Source organism: Erythrolamprus reginae, chromosome 7 (assembly GCF_031021105.1).
Source record: "Erythrolamprus reginae isolate rEryReg1 chromosome 7, rEryReg1.hap1, whole genome shotgun sequence".
NCBI classification, from domain to species: Eukaryota; Metazoa; Chordata; class Lepidosauria; order Squamata; family Dipsadidae; genus Erythrolamprus; species Erythrolamprus reginae.
In genome coordinates this window covers 12,872,703-12,891,006 of record NC_091956.1, presented here as the reverse complement: position 1 = coordinate 12,891,006, position 18,304 = coordinate 12,872,703, and the positions used below count along the sequence as shown (strand labels likewise).

The following is an 18,304-nucleotide window of genomic DNA, read 5'->3' as shown; positions in this document are numbered from 1 at the left end:
CTGGAGGCTAAAACATGAAGAATGGTTGCAGGAACTGGGCATGGCTAGTTTAATGAAAAGAAGGACCAGGGAAGACATGATAACAGCCTTCCAATATCTCAGAGGGAGTCAAGCTATTCTTCAAAGCACCTGAGAGTAGGACAAGAAGCAATGGGTGGAAACTAAACAAGGAGAGAAGTAACTTAGAACTAAGGAGAAACTTCCTGATAGTCAGAACGGTTGACCAGTGGAACAGCCTGCCACCAGAAGTTGTGAATGCTCCAACACTGGGTGTTTTTAAGCAGTTGCTGGATCTGTCTAAAGTAGTGTAGGGTTTCCTGCCTATGCAGGGGGTTGGACTAGACTAGAGGACCTCCAAGTCCCTTCCAACTCTGTTGTTTGTTGTTGTTGTTATCATCATCATTATTATTATTACTGTTATGGGGCGAACCCATTTGACAAAGGTTTTGCTGAGCAATTGAAATGTCAGGCATATTGGAGTCGTAACCCTAGGATTACCTGTACCCATATTTTCCCCAAAATAAGACCCCAAAATAAGACTAGATTAGAGTTTATTTTCTGGTTAGGGGAAATACATTACTAAAATGTTTCGGTCTGGCTGACAATCTTAACTGGGGTTTATTCTGGAGGTAGGGCTTATATTACGAGCCTCCTGAAAATTCATGCTAGGACTTATTTTCCGGTAGGGTCTTATTTTTTGGGGGGAAATAGTAGCTGTGGCAGCCTTCGGCAAAGGGTGTTTTTCATAACCAGCCGAAGGGGATTGTTCCGATTTCCGATGGTACCTGAAGCTGCTGATCTTTGAACATGTTTGGGTGCGGTGCGGTCAGGACATCATCAGCCAACTGGACTTGGCTGTCGATATTGACCGGAGTCGTGGCTTTGCTGCATAAATATTTATTAAAGATCTCCTGCGCTCTGAACGACAACTGCGGAAGCAAAAAGAAATGACGTTAAAAGGAAAAGTATACCGCTTGACAGAAGGAAGTAAAATAATACAGTGTTCCCTCGATTTTCGCGGGTTCAAACTTCGCGAAACGTCTATACCACGGTTTTTCAAAAATATAAATTAAAAAATACTTTGCGGTTTCCCCCCCCTATACCACAGTTTTTCCCGCCCGATGACGTCATATGTCATCACCAAACTTTTGTCCGCCTTTAATAAATATTTTTAAAAATAAACTAATAAATAAACATGGTGAGTAATAATCTAAATGGTTGCTAAGGGAGTGAGAAATTGCAATTTAGGGGTTTAAAGTGTTACGGGAAGGTTGTGATACTGTTCATAGCCAAAAATAGTGTATTTACTTCCGCATCTCTACTTCGCGGAAATTCGACTTTCGCGGGTGGTCTTGGAACGCATCCCCCGCGGAAATCGAGGGAACACTGTATATTAATCATTGGGATGTTGTTATTAAGATTGTAATGACAAATGAACATAATAGAAACATAGAAACATAGAAGACTGACGGCAGAAAAAGACTTTATGGTCCATCTAGTCTGCCCTTATACTATTTCCTGTATTTTATCTTACAATGGATATATGTTTATCCCAGGCATGTTTAAATTCAGTTACTGTGGATTTACCAACCACGTCTGCTGGAAGTTTGTTCCAAGAATCTACTACTCTTTCAGTAAAATAATATTTTCTCACGTTGCTTTTGATCTTTCCTCCAACTAACTTCAGATTGTGTCCCCTTGTTCTTGTGTTCACTTTCCTATTAAAAACACTTCCCTCCTGAACCTTATTTAACCCTTTAACATATTTAAATGTTTCGATCATGTCCCCCCTTTTCCTTCTGTCCTCCAGACCAGGGGTCCCCAACCACCGGGCCGCGGACCAGTACCGGGCCGCGGGGCATGTTGCACCGGTCCGCAGAGTCAGCAGCTGCCGGCCCTCCTGCCGCCGCCCCCTCCCTCCAGCGCTTCGCCTCCCGCCAGGCAAGAGGCCTTGGGAGGCAGGTTCTGCCAGCCACAGGGTGATGGATGGGACAGAGGGGCGGGAAGGACCGGGAGGTTCAAGCCTCTTTTGGCTTCTGCTGCGGCATGCCTTTGTGTTTTTGGCTGGGGGGGAGGCAGGAGGGCCGGCCTGACCCCCTCCCTCCAGCGCTTCACCTCTTGCCGGGCAAGAGGGCTTGGGCCGCAGGTTCTGCCGGCCACAGGGCAATGGCGGGAAAGAGGGGCGGGGAGGACCAGCACCCCCATGCTTAATCCCGCCCCCAACCACACCCCTTTCCGCCCCCACCGGGCCATAGAAAAATTGTCTTGCTGAAACTGGTCCCTGGTGGAAAAAACGTTGGGGACCACTGCTCCAGACTATACAGATTGAGTTCATTAAGTCTTTCCTGATACGTTTTATGCTTAAGACCTTCCACCATTCTTGTCGCCCGTCTTTGGACCCGTTCAATTTTGTCAATATCTTTTTGTAGGTGAGGTCTCCAGAACTGAACACAGTATTCCAAATGTGGTCTCACCAGCGCTCTATATAAGGGGATCACAATCTCCCTCTTCCTGCTTGTTATACCTCTAGCTATGCAGCCAAGCATCCTACTTACTTTTCCTATTGCCCGACCACACTGCTCACCCATTTTGAGACTGTCAGAAATCACTACCCCTAAATCCTTCTCTTCTGAAGTTTTTGCTAACACGGAACTGCCAATGCAATACTCAGATTGAGGATTCCTTTTCCCCAAGTGCATCATTTTACATTTGGAAACATTAAACTGCAGTTTCCATTGCATACAGTACTTCATTATATTAATATTTAGAAATATATACAAGGGTCTCCCAGAAAGCAATGCATCACATTTTTTCCCTCAGCCTACAGTAATGGTACGAATGTGAAACTTTAGATATACAATATTTGAATTGTGAGGAGTGTGGGTTTAAATTTTGCATTTCTTTAGACAGATAGCGTAGCTGCAGCCGTGTTTCAAAATGGCGTCTGTAAGTGATGTACATTGCAAGCAACGTGTCGTCATTGAATTTCTCACTGCAGAGAAAGAAACTGTTGGGAACATTCACAAATGTTTGTGTACAGTCTATAGAGAATCTGCAGTCAATAGAAAGACGGTTAGTTGCTGGGCACAGAGCGAGAGGCCATTAGAGGTGATTCGCACAATGCAGAAATGGCTTTGTGACCAGAACAAGGAGGGGTACCGACAGGGCGTACACGCCCTTGGGTCTCGCTGGACAAAGGCCATAGAACGGGACAGAAATTAGGTGGAAAAATAGGGAGTGTTGAATTGTTGAAGAAAAAAAATGTGGTGCATTACTTTCTGGGCAACCTTCGTATATTAAATAATGGTGTTATAATTAAGATCCTTAGAGAAATATTGATTATGATAGAAGAAATAGGTAAAATAGTAAATAATCATAAAGGATTAGCTGAGATATGTACGGTAAAATAACGTTAAAGTTATAATTGTGTGTATATGTATTTAGCTTTTTTTTTTTGGTTTGTATCGTTTAATGTCTTATTTATTTTTTCTTTAGAATAGAATAGAATAGAAGATCTTTAGAGAAATATTGATTATAATGATAGAAGAAACAGGTAAAAATAGTAAATAAGCATAAAGGATTAGCTGAGATATGTACGGTAAAATAACTTTAAAGTTATAATTGTGTGTATATGTATTTAGCTTTTTTGGGGGTTTGTATCATTTAATGTCGTATTTATTTTTTCTTTAGAATAGAATAGAAGATCTTTAGAGAAATGTTGATTATAATGATAGAAGAAACAGGTAAAAATAGTAAATAAGCATAAAGGATTAGCTGAGATATGTACGGTAAAATAACTTTAAAGTTATAATTGTGTGTATATGTATTTAGCTTTTTGGGGGGTTTGTATTGTTTAATATCTTATTTATTTTTTCTTTAGAATAGAATAGAAAATAGAAAAGAAAAGAATAGAATTCTTTATTGGCCAAGTTCTTGGTGCATAAGCTCTCAGTGTACATTAAAAAAGAGACATTTGTCAAGAATCACGAGGTACAACACTTAATGATTGTAAAATAAGCAATAAGGAAACAATCAATATTAATAAAATCGTAAGGATACAAGCAACAAGTTACAGTCATAAGTGGGAGGAGATGGGTAATAGGAATGATGAGAAAAAACCAGTAGTAATAATAGTACAGCCTTAGTAAATAGTTTGACAGTGTTGAGGGAATTATTTGTTTAGCAGAGTGATGGCATTCGGGAAAAAACTGCTCTTGTGTCTTGGTGTGCGGTGCTCTATAGCATCATTTTGAAGAGAGGAGTCGAAACAGTTTATGTCAAGCATGCGAGGGGTCAGTAAATATGCATTTTTAAAGTTTATAAATAAATACAAATTATTTTAAAAAAAAATAAAAATAAAAGTATGCCAGAATTATTGAAGCTGTGAGATACAGGCTGCCCCTCGACTTAACAACTGTCACAACGGCCACTGGGGAAAACCATATTTTCCATTTGTCTTCCATGGCTTCCCTGTTATCTTTACTAGTCAGACAGTCGCATAAATTTGAATCAGTTGCCAATTATGATCATATGGAGTCTACACAGGCCATATGTTAGGCCGAAGCCATCGTTTGATTTGGAGACTTTGGCCTGCAACATATGCATTAGGTTGTATTCTCACTGTGGGAATTTGGAAGGGCGTTGCTGCATGAGGGATGTAGCAATGTAGCCATAACAAATTCCTTCTAGAGTCTCAAGGTCATCCTTTGTTCAGCACCTGCCAGGAAGTGGATGGGAGTAACAGACACGTTGGTATGAAGGAGACTGGTGAACATGATGAAGTTGTGGGTGTGGGAACTTTAAAATGGGTGGATAAACCCTGGTAGCTTTAGATTTGGGTTTCTCACAGATGTGCCAACATGGCTCTGTTAATAAATTGGAACTTTAAAGAATAGCAATAGCATTTACACTTGTATACCGCTTCACAGAGCTTTACAGCCCTCTCTAAGCAGTTTACAGAGAGCATCTTGCCCTCAAGAATCTGGGTCCACATTTTACCAACCAAGGAAGGACGGAAGGCTGAGTCAACCTTGAGCCTACTGAGATTCGATCTGCCAAACTGCTGGCAGTTGGTGATCAGCAGAAGTAGCTTGCAGTACTGCAGTCTAACCACTGTGTCTATGCCTCGGACTCTGATTTAATTTTGGATGCTGTTTGGGAACCCTGATACCGGGAGCGTGAAAAATGATCACAAGTCACTTTTTTTCAGGGCTGTGGTAACTTTGAATGGTCACTAAATGAACTGTCGTAAGTCGAGGACTAGCTATCTTCTCCTTCCTCGGGGTGGTGCCTCCTTTCTTTTCCCTGCACCTCACTTTAAATCTTCTAAAGAGTTTGAACAGCCTAAATTGATTGCAAATTGATTTCAAACAAACGGGAAAAAAGAGAAAAGGCGTTCGACAAGGTAACCTCACCTCCTTTTTGTCGTGAGCAGGTATGTGATTAAAATATTCACAGGCTTGCCAAAACAGGATGTTTTCTTCACTAAATTCCTTCTGTAAAAAATCCTAGTTGGGGAAGAAGAATTAAAAAACCACACTGAGTGGAAACATCCAAGGACCCTCCAAAAGCCCACCAGATCTCAAATTCAAACCCCGAAATATCTTCCAGCAAAGAGACCCTCCTATGTTTCTTTGGAAGTCTGTCTTTGGTTGGAGGAGATGGCTGGTGAGACTCAAAAACAAATTGAACGGCAACGGCAACTGAATTAAACCCAGCTATGGAGAAGGATGATCGTTGTGATGGCACTGAAGGAGGCAACCATGTTATTGGCCCATGGATCGGCAGAAAACGGAGGAAAATCTCCAGGTTTGGCTCCATCCGTCCATCTCCTGGCTCAAGGGATTACCATATTTTTAGGATTAATATAGACACACCAGTGTATAAGATGCGTCAAGATTTCAAAGAGGTAAGTAAGGAAAAAATGTTTTTGTCCTCCACGGCCCCCCAAGAGCACTCTGCGTTTTCCTGAACTTCCAGTTTGGGCATATTTTTTACCTAACATGCTTCAGAAAGGCTTGTGTGCATGTACGGGGGGCGGGCAGTGTGGGAGTATGTGTGCATGCGTGGAGGGAAGAGGTGTGGGCATGTGCACGCATGCTAGCACACCCACACCCCTTTTGGCAGTTCACCATCGCTGCCTTAGACCTTCCCTAAGGCCTGCCACTCCCATTCCATCTCCAGTCCTACTGTGTTTGCCAAGGTCAGGATAGACTAGCCTAGGACAGTGATGGTGAACCTATGGCACAGGTGACACAGGTGGCACACTGAGCCATATCTGCTAGCATACAAACCATTGTCCTAGCCCAGCTCCAATGTGCATGTGTATGCTGGCCAGCTGATTTTTGGCTCACACAAAGGCTCTGGGAGAGTGTTTTTGGCTTCCAGGGAGCCTCCGGGGGGAGGGGGAGGGCATTTATACCCTTCCCCAGCTCCAGGGAAGCCTTTGGAGCCTGGGGAGGGAGAAACACGAGCTTACTGGGCCCACCAGAAGTTGGGAAACAGGCCATTTCTGGCCTCCAGAAGGCCTCCAGGTGGCGGGAGAAGCTATTTTCACCTTCCCCAGGCATTGAATTATAGGTGTGGGCACTCGCGCCTGCACGATAGCACGCACGCACGCTCTTTCGGCACCCAAGGAAAAAAAGATTCGCCATCACTGGCCTAGGAGATGCCAGGCTGCTCAAGGTCTCTTAGATACCGCCAGCTGCAGCCCGATGCCGGTTCAGCCCACTCTGTTTGGGATGACGCCAAATCCAAAACGACCGTGGCTTAGTCGTTCCCCATTGCTTACAGAGAAATATCGAATACCAAGGGGATCCTGCAGGAGGCGCTCAAAGGAAACAGCCCAACTGGCGACCCTTCTCTCTCGTTGTCGTTGGCAGCTTTGGACACTGGGCAGGCTGGCATTACTGCTGAGGCTGGTGTCACTGGCGCCATCTTTCAAGTCACTGTGATTCAGCTCTGCAGTAACAGCAAAATAAATGCGTTAAATAATATATCACAAAGTCCTGTACAGTAGTCCCTTCCTATACCGCGCTTCACCTACTGCGGCTTCACTTCATTGCGGGTTTCTGAGGAAGTCGATCGGCAGATTTAAACAGCCCGCCGAACTCGATCGGCAGGTTTTTCAAAAAAAAAAAAAAAAAATCTAAAATTGTAAATACTGTATTTAAATACTGTATCTAAAATAAATACTGTGTGGGAAGGGTTTATAAACACTTAAAACAATGAAAACTTACCAAACAATTACAATATAAATACTTAAATAAGTACTATCAGTCGATAAATTCCCCATCGCGGATTTCACCTATCGCGGCCAGGTCTGGAACGTAACACCAGCGATAGGTGAGGGACTACTGTATTATGATACAAAATACAGCACATCAATCTCATTTTTTATGCATTACTTTTTTGTTAAAATAATAGTAATATTATTATTATTATTATTATTATTATTATTATTATTATTATTATTATTATTATTATTATCATCATCACGCTGGGCACAGTGCCAAAGGATCTCAGCGGAAATTTGAAAACCATCGGAATTGACAAAATCTCCATCTGTCAATTGCAAAAGGCCGCTTTACTGGGATCGGCACACATAATTCGCCACTACATCACACAGTCCTAGGTGCTTGGGAAGCGCCCGACTGGTGATGAAATACGAAATCCAGCACAGTGATCTCATTTGCTGTGTTGTATTGACATAATAATAATAATAATAATAATAATAATAATAATAATAATAATAATAGTAGTAGTAGTAGTAGTAGTAGTAGTAGTAGTAGTACTAGTAGTAGTAGTAATTGATGCTGTGGCACAGATGATGTTCAGTTCTGGAGATGATATTGATATCACCTACAAAAAGATATTGACAAAATTGAACGGGTCCAAAGACGGGCTACAAAAATGGTGGAAGGTCTTAAGCATAAAATTTACCAGGAAAGACTTCATGAACTCAATCTGTCTATTATTTGACTGAAAGAGCAGTAGATGCTTGGAACAAACTCCCAGCAGACGCGGTTGGTAAATCCACAGTCACTGAATTTAAACATGCCTGGGATAAACATAGATCCATCCTAAGATAAAATACAGGAAATAGTATAAGGGCAGACTAGATGGACCATGAGGTCTTTTTCTGCTGTCAATCTTCTATCTTTCTATAAGAACGGAGTTGGGAGGAACTTTGGAGGTTTTCTAGTCCAACCCCCTGCTCAAGCAAGAAATCCTATTTCAAATAAATGTTTATCCAATCTTTAAAAAGCTCCACTGTTGGAGCATCCAGAACCTCTGGTGGCAGGCTGTTCCACTGGTTAATTGTTCTCGCTGTCAGGAAATTCCTCTTTAATTTCAGGTTGCTTCTCGCCTTGCTCAGTAGGAATGTAGACACATCTTGATGACCTTCTTGATAAACAAGCAGCTGTCAGATTAACAGAGCTGGGAGGCACCTTGGAGGTCTTCTAGTCCAACCCTCTGCTTAGGCAGGAAACCCTACACCACTTCAGACAGATGGTTATCCAACATCTGCTTAAAAACTTCCTGTGTTGGAGCATTCACAACTTCTGGAGGCAAGCCGTTCCACGGATTAATTACAACACAGCAAACGAGATCACTATGCTGGATTTCATATTTCATCACCAGTCGGGCGCTTCCCAAGCACCTAGGAGTCTGCGTGATGTAGCGGCAAATTATTTGTGCCGACCCCAGTAAAGTGGCCTTTTGCAGTTGACATGGAGATTTTGCCAATTCCGATGGTTTTCACTGAGATCTTTTGGCACTGCGCCCAGCGTGCCCCGGACCACTGGGACCACTTTCAGTGGCTTATGCCAGAGTCACTGCAGCTCGATTTTCAAATCTTCGTATTTTGCAAATTTCTCTAGCTGCTTCTCCTCAATTCTGCTGTCTCCTGGGATTGTGATGTCGATGATCCATATTTTCTTTTTCTCCACAATCAGGATGTCTGGTGTATTATGTTCCAAAATTCGGTCAGTCGGAAGTCCCACAGTAGTTTTGCTTGCTCTTTTCGACCACTTTTTCAGGCTTATGATCCCACCAGTTCTTTGCCACTGGTAGATGGTAGTTCTGACACAAGTTCCAGTGGATCATAGATTCATAGAAACATAGAAGATTGAGGGCAGAAAAAGACCTCATGGTCCATCTAGTCTGCCCTTATACTGTTTCCTGTATTTTATCTTAGGATGGATCTATGTTTATCACAGGCATGTTTAAATTCAGTGACTGTGGATTTACCAACCGCGTCTGCTGGGAGTTTGTTCCAAGCATCTACTATTCTTTCAGTCAAATATTTTCTCACGTGGCTTCTGATATTTCCCCCAACTAACCTCAGATTGTGCCCCCTTGTTCTTTCTTTCTTTCTTTCTTTCTTTCTTTCTTTCTTTCTTTCTTTCTTTCTTTCTGCATGCATGCATGCATGCATGCATTGGATTTGTGTGCCGCCCCTCTCCATAGACTCGTGTTCTTGTGTTCACTTTCCTATTAAAAACACTTCCCTCCTGAACCTTATTGAACCCTTTAATGTATTTAAATGTTTCGATCGTGTCCCCCCCTTCCATTCTGTCCCCCAATATAGATTGAGCTCAGTAAGTCTTTCCTGATCAGTTTAAGACCTTCAGCCGTTTTTGTAGCCCGTCTTTGGACCCGTTCAATTTGATCCATATCTTTTTGTAGGCGAGGTCTCCAGAACTAAACACAGTATTCCAAATGTGGTCTCACCAGCGCTCTATATAGCGGGGTCACCATCTCCCTCTTCCTGCTTGTTATACCTCTAGCTATGCAGCCAAGCATTCTACTTGCTTTCCCTACCGCCTGATTGCACTGTTCACCCATTTGGAGATTGTCAGAAATCACTACCCCTAAATCCTTCTCTTATATTAAAAAAATCACCAGTCATAGAAACATAGAAGACTGACGGCAGAAAAAGACATGGTCCATCTAGTCTGCCCTTATACTATTTCCTGTATTTTATCTTACAATGGATATATGTTTATCCCAGGCATGTTTAAATTCAGTTACTGTGGATTTACCAACCACGTCTGCTGGAAGTTTGTTCCAAGGATCTACTACTCTTTCAGTAAAATAATATTTTCTCATGTTTCCTTTGATCTTTCCCCCAACTAACTTCAGATTGTGTCCCCTTGTTCTTGTCGGTCAAGATCAGTGAGGCATTACCTGGATAAAGCTGGTAGGAGCCCCTGGCGTGGTGCCACTTCAGCAGACCCTTCCAGTCTCTCAGGGAAGGCCACCCTTCAGCGGCCATGCCCAGCCGAGGGGCCGAACCCACGGAGAAGGTCCAGCTGGCCTCCCGCTGGTGGCAAAACCAAGGGCAGCCAGCATCCTTTCTGTGGGTCCCTTCAGCTCTTATTTTACAGCCTTTCCTCCAAGGGGCATCTCCAGAGCCTGAAAGATGCTCTTGACTCTAAGCTAATTCAGTGCGGACATCAATAATTGAACAACAACAACCGAAAAGAAGTCCTCCGGGGCTGTTGCCGAAGGGATATGAATTATTCAACCCGCAGCGCAATGAAAGGAGAGACACAGCAGCTCGAGTGGCCGGAGAGATAGTTCCCTCTAAGCTGAGCAGTGAGCAATCGCTCACTTAAAAATCATCATCAACTCAGAGTTTTCCAAACCTGCCCAGAAGCCAAGAGGGAAAGAGTGAGAGGGAAGGAGAGAGAGAGGAAGAGAGGAAGAAAGAGAAACAGATAGAAAAAAGAGAGGAAGGAAAAGAGAAAGAAAAAGAATGGGAGTAAGGAAGAGAGGAAGAAAATCAAAATCTAGTTTGAAACTAGCTCAACTACTTAAGTGGCATTTTGATATTGATAGAGTTGCCCTATTATGAGCTCACTGTTATAGACACACAGTACAGTATTTTATTTTGAAATTCTCTGAGGCAAAACAGGGTGGGTTTTTTATTTGTTTGTTTGTTTGTTTATTTATTTATTTATTTATTATTTCTGTGCCGCCCAGTCCCGAAGGGACTGCCACTCAGACACTATACTTTTCCGCCCACCCCCCAAAAAAATTAGAGGGAACACTGGCCGGAGACTAGTACGGATTCTGCATCCACCTTCCCATGAGCTGCCACCACAATTCCCTCGTCTTCTGTTGCCCATCATCCCTGCCTGTCCCTGATTCCTTACCCCACCACCCCCAGGCCCCAGATCCCACCCACCCATGGCCTCTGCCCTTGCAAATTTAAGGGTGGATGCCAAGTGTATCATAGGTGGTTATTGAAAGGGATGTCCAAGTGCCGCCTCTATGTTGGTTGAGGCAGGCAGGGTCCCCTTGGATTCTCATTTGTTGGGGGTCCAGGGAAAGGGAGGGTTTTGCCTTCTCTTTCTGCTCAAGATCCCCATGGACAATTGGTGGGTCCCTGTGGGACACAGAATTTATTTATTCATTTTATTTATTTATTAGATTTGTATGCCACCCCTCTCCGTACACTCGGGGCGGCTCACAACAATAACAAAGACAATGTAAGAACAAATCTAATAATTTTAAAAACACTAAAAACCCCATTATTAAAAGCAAGCATACACACAAACATACCATGTATAAACTGTATAGGCCCGGGGGAGATGTCTCAGTTCCCCCATGCCTGATGGCAGAGATGGGTCTTAAGAACTTTACGAAAGGCAAGGAGGGTGGGGGCAGTTCTGATCTCCGGGGGGAGCTGGTTCCAGAGGGTCGGGGCCGCCACAGAGAAGGCTCTTCTCCTGGGTCCCGTCAAACGACATTGTTTAGTCGACGGGACCTGGAGAATGCTGGACTCGATGGGCTTTGGCCTGATTCAACAGGGCTCTTCTTATGTTCTTATGTTCCTTCCTTCCTTCCTTCCTTCCTTCCTTCCTTCCTTCCTTTTCCTCCCTTCTCTCCCTTATTGAAACGGATGTCCAAGTGCCGCCTCTATGTTGGTTGAGGCAGGCAGGGTTCCCTTGGGTCCCATTCGTTGGGGGTCCATGAAAAGGGAGGGTCTTGCCTCCTCTTTCTGCTCAAGATCCCCATGGACAATTGGTGGGCCACTGTGGGACACAGAATGCTGGACTCGATGGGCTCTGGCCTGATTCAGCATGGGTCCTCACCTACGCCACCTTCCCTTCTATTCTCCTCCTCCCATAACTACTAACGTATGAATGAGTAACTGCTTCAAGTGGGGAATGAGTTAGGTGGACGTTAGACCTCACGGTTAGTGTATGAAACAAAGAGACACCATTGCTGTTACTTTTATACAAAAGCATCCTTAATAAAGGAGAATATTCGTAGCTCAGGGTTGAAATGAGGGGTCTCTGAGCTTAGTGGTTTTCTTGGCAGACATTTCGTGACCCAACTAGGTAACATCATCAGTGGTTGAAAGGGATGGTATTTGCAGAAAGGACGAGGAGAAAGAGGAAGAGAGAGATAGAGAGAGAGGAGAAGTAAAAGAGGAAGAAAAAAAGAAAGGAGGAGAAGAAGAGGAAGAAGAGGGAGAAGGGAGAAGGGAAAGAGGAAAAGGAAGAGGAAGAAGAAGAGGAGGAAGAAGAAGAGGGATGGAGGAAAAGGAAGAGTAGAAGGAGGACTGTGAGGTCTCTGATGTTCTTTGAACTTGCTTGTTTTCCTGCAGACGTCTCATGAGCCAACTAGGTAACACCATCAGTACTAGAAATGGGTGGTATTTGCAGAAAGGAGGAAGAGGAAGAGAGAGAGAGAGAAGAAGGAGAAGAAAAAAAAGAAGAAGAACAGGAGAAGGAGGAGGAAAAGGACAAGGAGGACTGTGAGGTCTTTGATGTTCTCTGAGCTTGCTTGTTTTCTTGCAGACATTTCCCGACCCAACTAGGTAACATCATCAGTGCTACTCTCATTCATTGTCAAAGTGCCTTAAACAATATGACCTTTAAAGCCATAAATGGAATTGGGCCAGAATACATCCGGAACCGCCTTCTACCGCACAAATCCCAGCGGCCGATAAGGTCCCACAGAGTGGGTCTTCTCCGGGTCCCGTCGACCAAACAGTGTCGTTTGGCGGGCCCCAGGGGAAGAGCCTTCTCTGTGGCGGCCCCGGCCCTCTGGAATCAACTCCCCCCAGAGATTAGAACGGCCCCCACTCTCCTTGTCTTTCGCAAATTACTCAAGACCCACCTTTATCGCCAGGCATAGGGGAGTTAAGATATTCCTTCCCCCTAGGCCATTACAAGTTATGCATGGTATGTTTGTGTGTATGTTTGGTTTTTATAATAAGGGTTTTTAGTTGTTTTATTAATTGGATTGTACATGCTGTTTTTATCATTGTTGTTAGCCGCCCTGAGTCTGCGGAGAGGGGCGGCATACAAATCCAATTAATAATAATAATAATAATAATAATAATAATAATAATATCAGTTCTTTCCATAAACACAGAAGTATTTCGCTTACCTCCATCAGACACAGCTGTAGACTGCAGGGAGAGAAGGGAAGACAGAGAGAGAGATGATTAATCACAAATGCAAAAACTGGAAAATTCAAAGATCCGAGCCATATTCTTTATCCACCCCTTTCGTCCAACCTTCAAGCCCATTCGGTGAGATGTGATTCAGTCCGTCAACGAGAAGACAATGGAACTTCCCAGTGAAGACAAAGGAAGGTTTTGAACGAATCAAGTGGACTTCGGAAGGAGGGAGACAGTATATCCGATACCCGTGATGGTGAACCTACGGCATGCGTGCGCTAGCCAGCTGATTTCCGGCTTTGGGGGAGGCCTTTTTGCCCTGAATCCCCGGAGTGCAAAAAATGGCTCAACAGGCAAACTGGAAGTTCGGCAAAACAGATTTCCAGTTTGCCCATTGTGTTGTTTTTCGTACTCCTCAGCCCCTAGGAACATTCTGCTGGCTTCCTAAACTCACTGCGCACCCTTTTTTTTTTTTTTTTGCAAAAACAGAACCATTTTTCACCCATTTTTGCAAAATAAAAGGGGCACAGAGAGGGTTTGGGAGGCCCGCAGAGTGTTCCTGGGGGCTGGGGGAAGGCAAAAAAAGTCCCCGTTTTTGGGGAAAAATGCTTGTTTTTCAGAAAAATTGGGGTGATTTTGCCTTTTCCAAGCCCCCAGGAGCATTCTGCAGGCCTCCCAAACTGTCTGGGCACTCCATTTTTTAAAAAACTGGTCCATTTTCTGCAAAAATAGGATGTGGGAATGGCCCTTCGGGAGGCCAAAAACGGCTGCCCTCTTTAGGACAGAAAAAAGTGCATCTTGTACTCAGAAAAATATGATATTTATGTATGACTGATCGCTAAGGGTTCTATTTTACGATACAGTGGTACCTCTACTTGCGAACTTAATTCGTTCCGTGACCAGGTTCTTAAGTAGAACATTTTGTAAGAAGAAGCAATTTTTCCCATAGGAATCAGTGTAAAAGCAACTAATGTGTGCGATTGGGGAAACCACAGGGAGGGTGGAGGCCGTTTCCTCCCAGGAGATTCCTAGAGAGGTCCCATGGAGGCTTCCCCCTGCCTTTTCTGACCCTGTTTCCTCCCAGAAGATTCCTAGAGAAGTCCCACGGAGGCTTCTCCCTGCCTTTTCCGGCCATGTTTCCTCCCAGGAGATTCCTAGAGAGGTCCCACGGAGGCTTCTCCCTGCCTTTTCTGGTCCTGTTTCCTCCCAGGAGATTCCTAGAGAGGCCCCACAGAGGCTTCTCCATGCCTTTTCCGTCCCTGTTTCCTCCCAGGAGATTCTTAGAGAAGTCCCATGGAGGTTTCTCAACACGTTTTCCCGTTACACTTTCGGAGGCTTGGGTTTGTAAGCATAGTTCCCTCTAAGCTGAGCAGTGAGCAATCGCTCACTTAAAAATCATCATCAACTCAGAGTTTTCCAAACCTGCCCAGAAGCCGAGAGGGAAAGAGTGAGAGGGAAGGAGAGAGAGAGGAAGAGAGGAAGATAGAGAAACAGATAGAAAAAAGAGAGGAAGGAAAACAGAAAGAAAAAGAATGGGAGTAAGGAAGAGAGAAAGAAAATCAAAATCTAGTTTGAAAGTAGCTCAACTATTTAAGTGGCATTTTGATATTGATAGAGTTGCCCTATTATGAGCTCACTGTTATAGACACACAGTACAGTATTTTATTTTGAAATTCTCTGAGGCAAAACAGGGTGGGTTTTTTATTTGTTTGTTTGTTTGTTTGTTTGTTTATCTATTTATTTATTATTTCTGTGCCGCCCAGTCCCGGAGGGACTGCCGCTCAGACACTATACTTTTCCGCCCACCCCCCCAAAAAATTAGAGGGAACACTGGACGTCATACCAAATGGCTAAGCCATGGAGAAATATCCAGTAGCTGAGGAAGCAAGTTGTTGCCACAGTTATGCTCATTTTTGCTTGACTCTGCCAGGCAGCGCAATCCTTTTTTTTTTTACATGATTTTTCCCTGACTTGTAAACATTTGAATACAGTTTGGTTTTTATTGATTGATTCGATTTTTCTTGCTGCCCTTCTCCTTAGACTCAGGGCGTCTTACAACATGTTAGCAATAGCATTTTTTAACAGAGCCAGCATATTGCCTCCATAATCCGGGTCCTCATTTTACCCACCTCGGAAGGATGGAAGGCTGAGTCAACCTTGAGCCGGTGATGAGATTTGAACCGCTGACCTACAGATCTACAGTCAGCTTCAGTGGCCTGCAGTACAGCACTCTACCTGCTGCGCAATCCCAGCTCTCTTTCCCCCCTGATTTATTCTGTTTCCCCCCCCACAAATTCCATGATAATTCCCTGATATTTCCCAAAGCACCAATTTCCCTGATTTCCCTGTTTTCCAGGTTTGCTGGACATTCTGATTTTTATGACGACCACAATCATGATTTATCACTTACAGCTGTTATGTACACTGAGAGCTTATGCACTGGAGACAAATTCCTTTTTTTGTGCGTGTATCTGTGTGTGTGTGTGTGTGTGTATTATGTACACTGAGAGCTTATGCACTGGAGACAAATTCCTTTTTTTGTGCGTGTATCTGTGTGTGTGTGTGTGTATTATGTACACTGAGAGCTTATGCACTGGATACAAATTCCTTTTTGTGTGTGTGTATCTGTGTATGTGTGTGTCCTATCACACTTGGGCAACAAAGAATTCTAAGTGTCTGCGGAGAGGGGCGGCATACAAATCCAATAAATTATTATTATTAATTATTATTAAGTGGTTTGTTTTGTCGTTCTTCAAGCATGATGAAAGCAGCCATCTCTGACTCCAACATAATTAAACTACCTGATTTTTCTTCTTTTTCTAACTTTTAACGGGTTACTTTAACTTTCCACTCCCAATTTTTGCCTTCTTGACCTCTGTGTGTGTGTGTTTCTGTATCTGGCTCGGCCTGTTTCTCCCTCCCCTAATGGAGTACTTTTCGTAACCTTCGCAGGGAGAAGTAAGCAGGGACTAAATGCTCCGCGTTCGCACATCCCTGTCAGTCGTCGGAAAGCCAGCCGCGAAGGGAGTGCGAGGCTCCACCCACCCAGCCAGATGCCGCCGTTTGGGTTCTTTTACCCTCCGCGCATGCGCAAAGCATTCTTTGCATGTGCAAAGAGTAAAAGAACCAAAAATGGCGTCGTCCGGGTGGGCGGGGCCGAGCCTCGCGGTCCCTTCGTGGCCATCTCGTTGACCACTTGGCAGGCGCGAGCGAACCTGGGAGTAAGGCTCATTCAATTCAACGCGTAGAAGCCCAACAATATTTAATTTAATTCAACTTAATAAATTTATAAGCCGCCCAACTTCTTTTGGACGCTGGGCAGCGTACGACAATAAAACAATATAAAATAACAGTTAACCCCCACCCCCCCAAATAAAACAATCATTCAGCAATCATGCATTTCTTCTTCATCAGAGCTTCAGAGCCTTTCACAGACTTCTGGGTGGGGGCCCGTGGTAGGAAGCCATCGGTGCGCGGCTCTGGTAGGAAATTCTGGGATGCATGTGCAGCTGCGTGCTCCCAACGCACTCCCGCATGAGATTTGGCTTCTGCATGCAAATCTTGCACGAGGATGCATGCGAAAGCAAGGTTTCGGCAATTTTTGCCGATCTTTTGCTTCTGCGTATGCACAGGAGCAAAAATATCGGTGCAAATCACCGAAATCCTGCTTTTGCACACGTCCTCACATGAGATTTGGTTTGTTGTGCATGTGCAGAAGCCAAATCTTGCACCAATAGGTGTGTGCATGCAACGGCTTCCGAGGGCGCTCCGGTAGGCGGTAAGAAGAGCAGCCCTTCACTGGTGGGGGCGGTATGAGTCTCGGGGGGTAGTTGATTACAAAGGACCGGAGCTGCCACAAAGAAGGCCCTCCCATGTGGCTCCGCCAATCGGCATTGTTGGACTGACGGGACCTGGAGAAGGCTGATCCTGTGGGCTCTCGTCGGTCACTGGGAGGTATGCGGCAGGAGGCAGTCCCGTAAATAGTCTGGCCCTAAACCATGTAGGGCTTTATAGGTGATAACCAATACCGTGAATTGCACTCGGAGATCGACTGGGAGCCAGTGCACCTCGCGGAATATTGGAGTAATGTGGGTGTACCTGGGTACACCCACAACAGTTTGCGCGGCTGTGTTCCGGACTAATTGTAGTCTGAACGCTTTTCAAGGATAGTCCCATGTAGAGTGTGTTGCAATAGTTGAGCCACGAGGTGATAATATTCTTTAAAAAAAAAAAAAGTTTATTAAGTCAACGAAGCAGTGGAAGTGATGTGCCGGTGCCTGGAGGCTGTTGGGGCCTGGATGGGTGTCAACAAACTCAAACTCAACCCAGACAAGACGGAGAGGCTGTGGGTCTTGCCTCCCAAGGACAATTCCATCTGTCCGTCCATTACCCTGGGGGGGGGGAACTGTTGACCTCCTCAGAGAGGGTTCACAACTTGGGCGTCCTCCTTGATCCACAGCTGATATTGGAACATCATTTTTCGGCTGTGGCGAAGAGGGCGTTTGCCCAGGTTCGCCTGGTGCACCAGTTGCGGCCCTATTTGGACAGGGAGTCACTGCTCACAGTCACTCATGCCCTCATCACCTCGAGGTTCGATTACTGCAACGCTCTCTACATGGGGCTACCTTTGAAAAGTGTTCGGAAACTTCAGATCATGCAGAACGCAGCTGCGAGAGCCATCGTGGGGCTTCCAAGATTCGCCCATGTTTCTTCAACACTCAGTGGCCTGCATTGGCTGCATTGGTCACAATTCAAAGTGTTGGTCATGACCTTTAAAGCCCTACATGGCATTGGACCAGATTACCTCCGGAACGGCCTGCTACCGCACGAATCCCAGCGACCGATAAGGTCCCACAGAGTTGGCCTTCTCCGGGTCCCGTC

The 18,304-nt window shown here is 44.6% G+C and overlaps 1 protein-coding gene across 4 annotated transcripts in view; it reads right to left on the bottom strand.

Annotated features, from left to right (window-relative positions):
- Positions 1–18,304, bottom strand: part of RGS12 (regulator of G protein signaling 12) — a 77,871-nt gene that overhangs the window by 38,278 nt on the left and 21,289 nt on the right. For all 4 annotated transcript variants that reach the window (XR_011559575.1, XM_070756991.1, XM_070756993.1 and 1 more), the window contains exons 4-7: positions 13,411–13,432; positions 6,791–6,960; positions 5,415–5,507; positions 786–929 (exon numbers count right to left, since the gene is read on the bottom strand). Coding sequence is in view for 3 of the 4 variants with exons in the window: in XM_070756991.1 (XP_070613092.1) it covers positions 786–929; positions 5,415–5,507; positions 6,791–6,960; positions 13,411–13,432 (429 nt within the window). In the remaining variant the exon portion in view is untranslated. The remainder of the gene's footprint in view (positions 1–785; positions 930–5,414; positions 5,508–6,790; positions 6,961–13,410; positions 13,433–18,304) is intronic.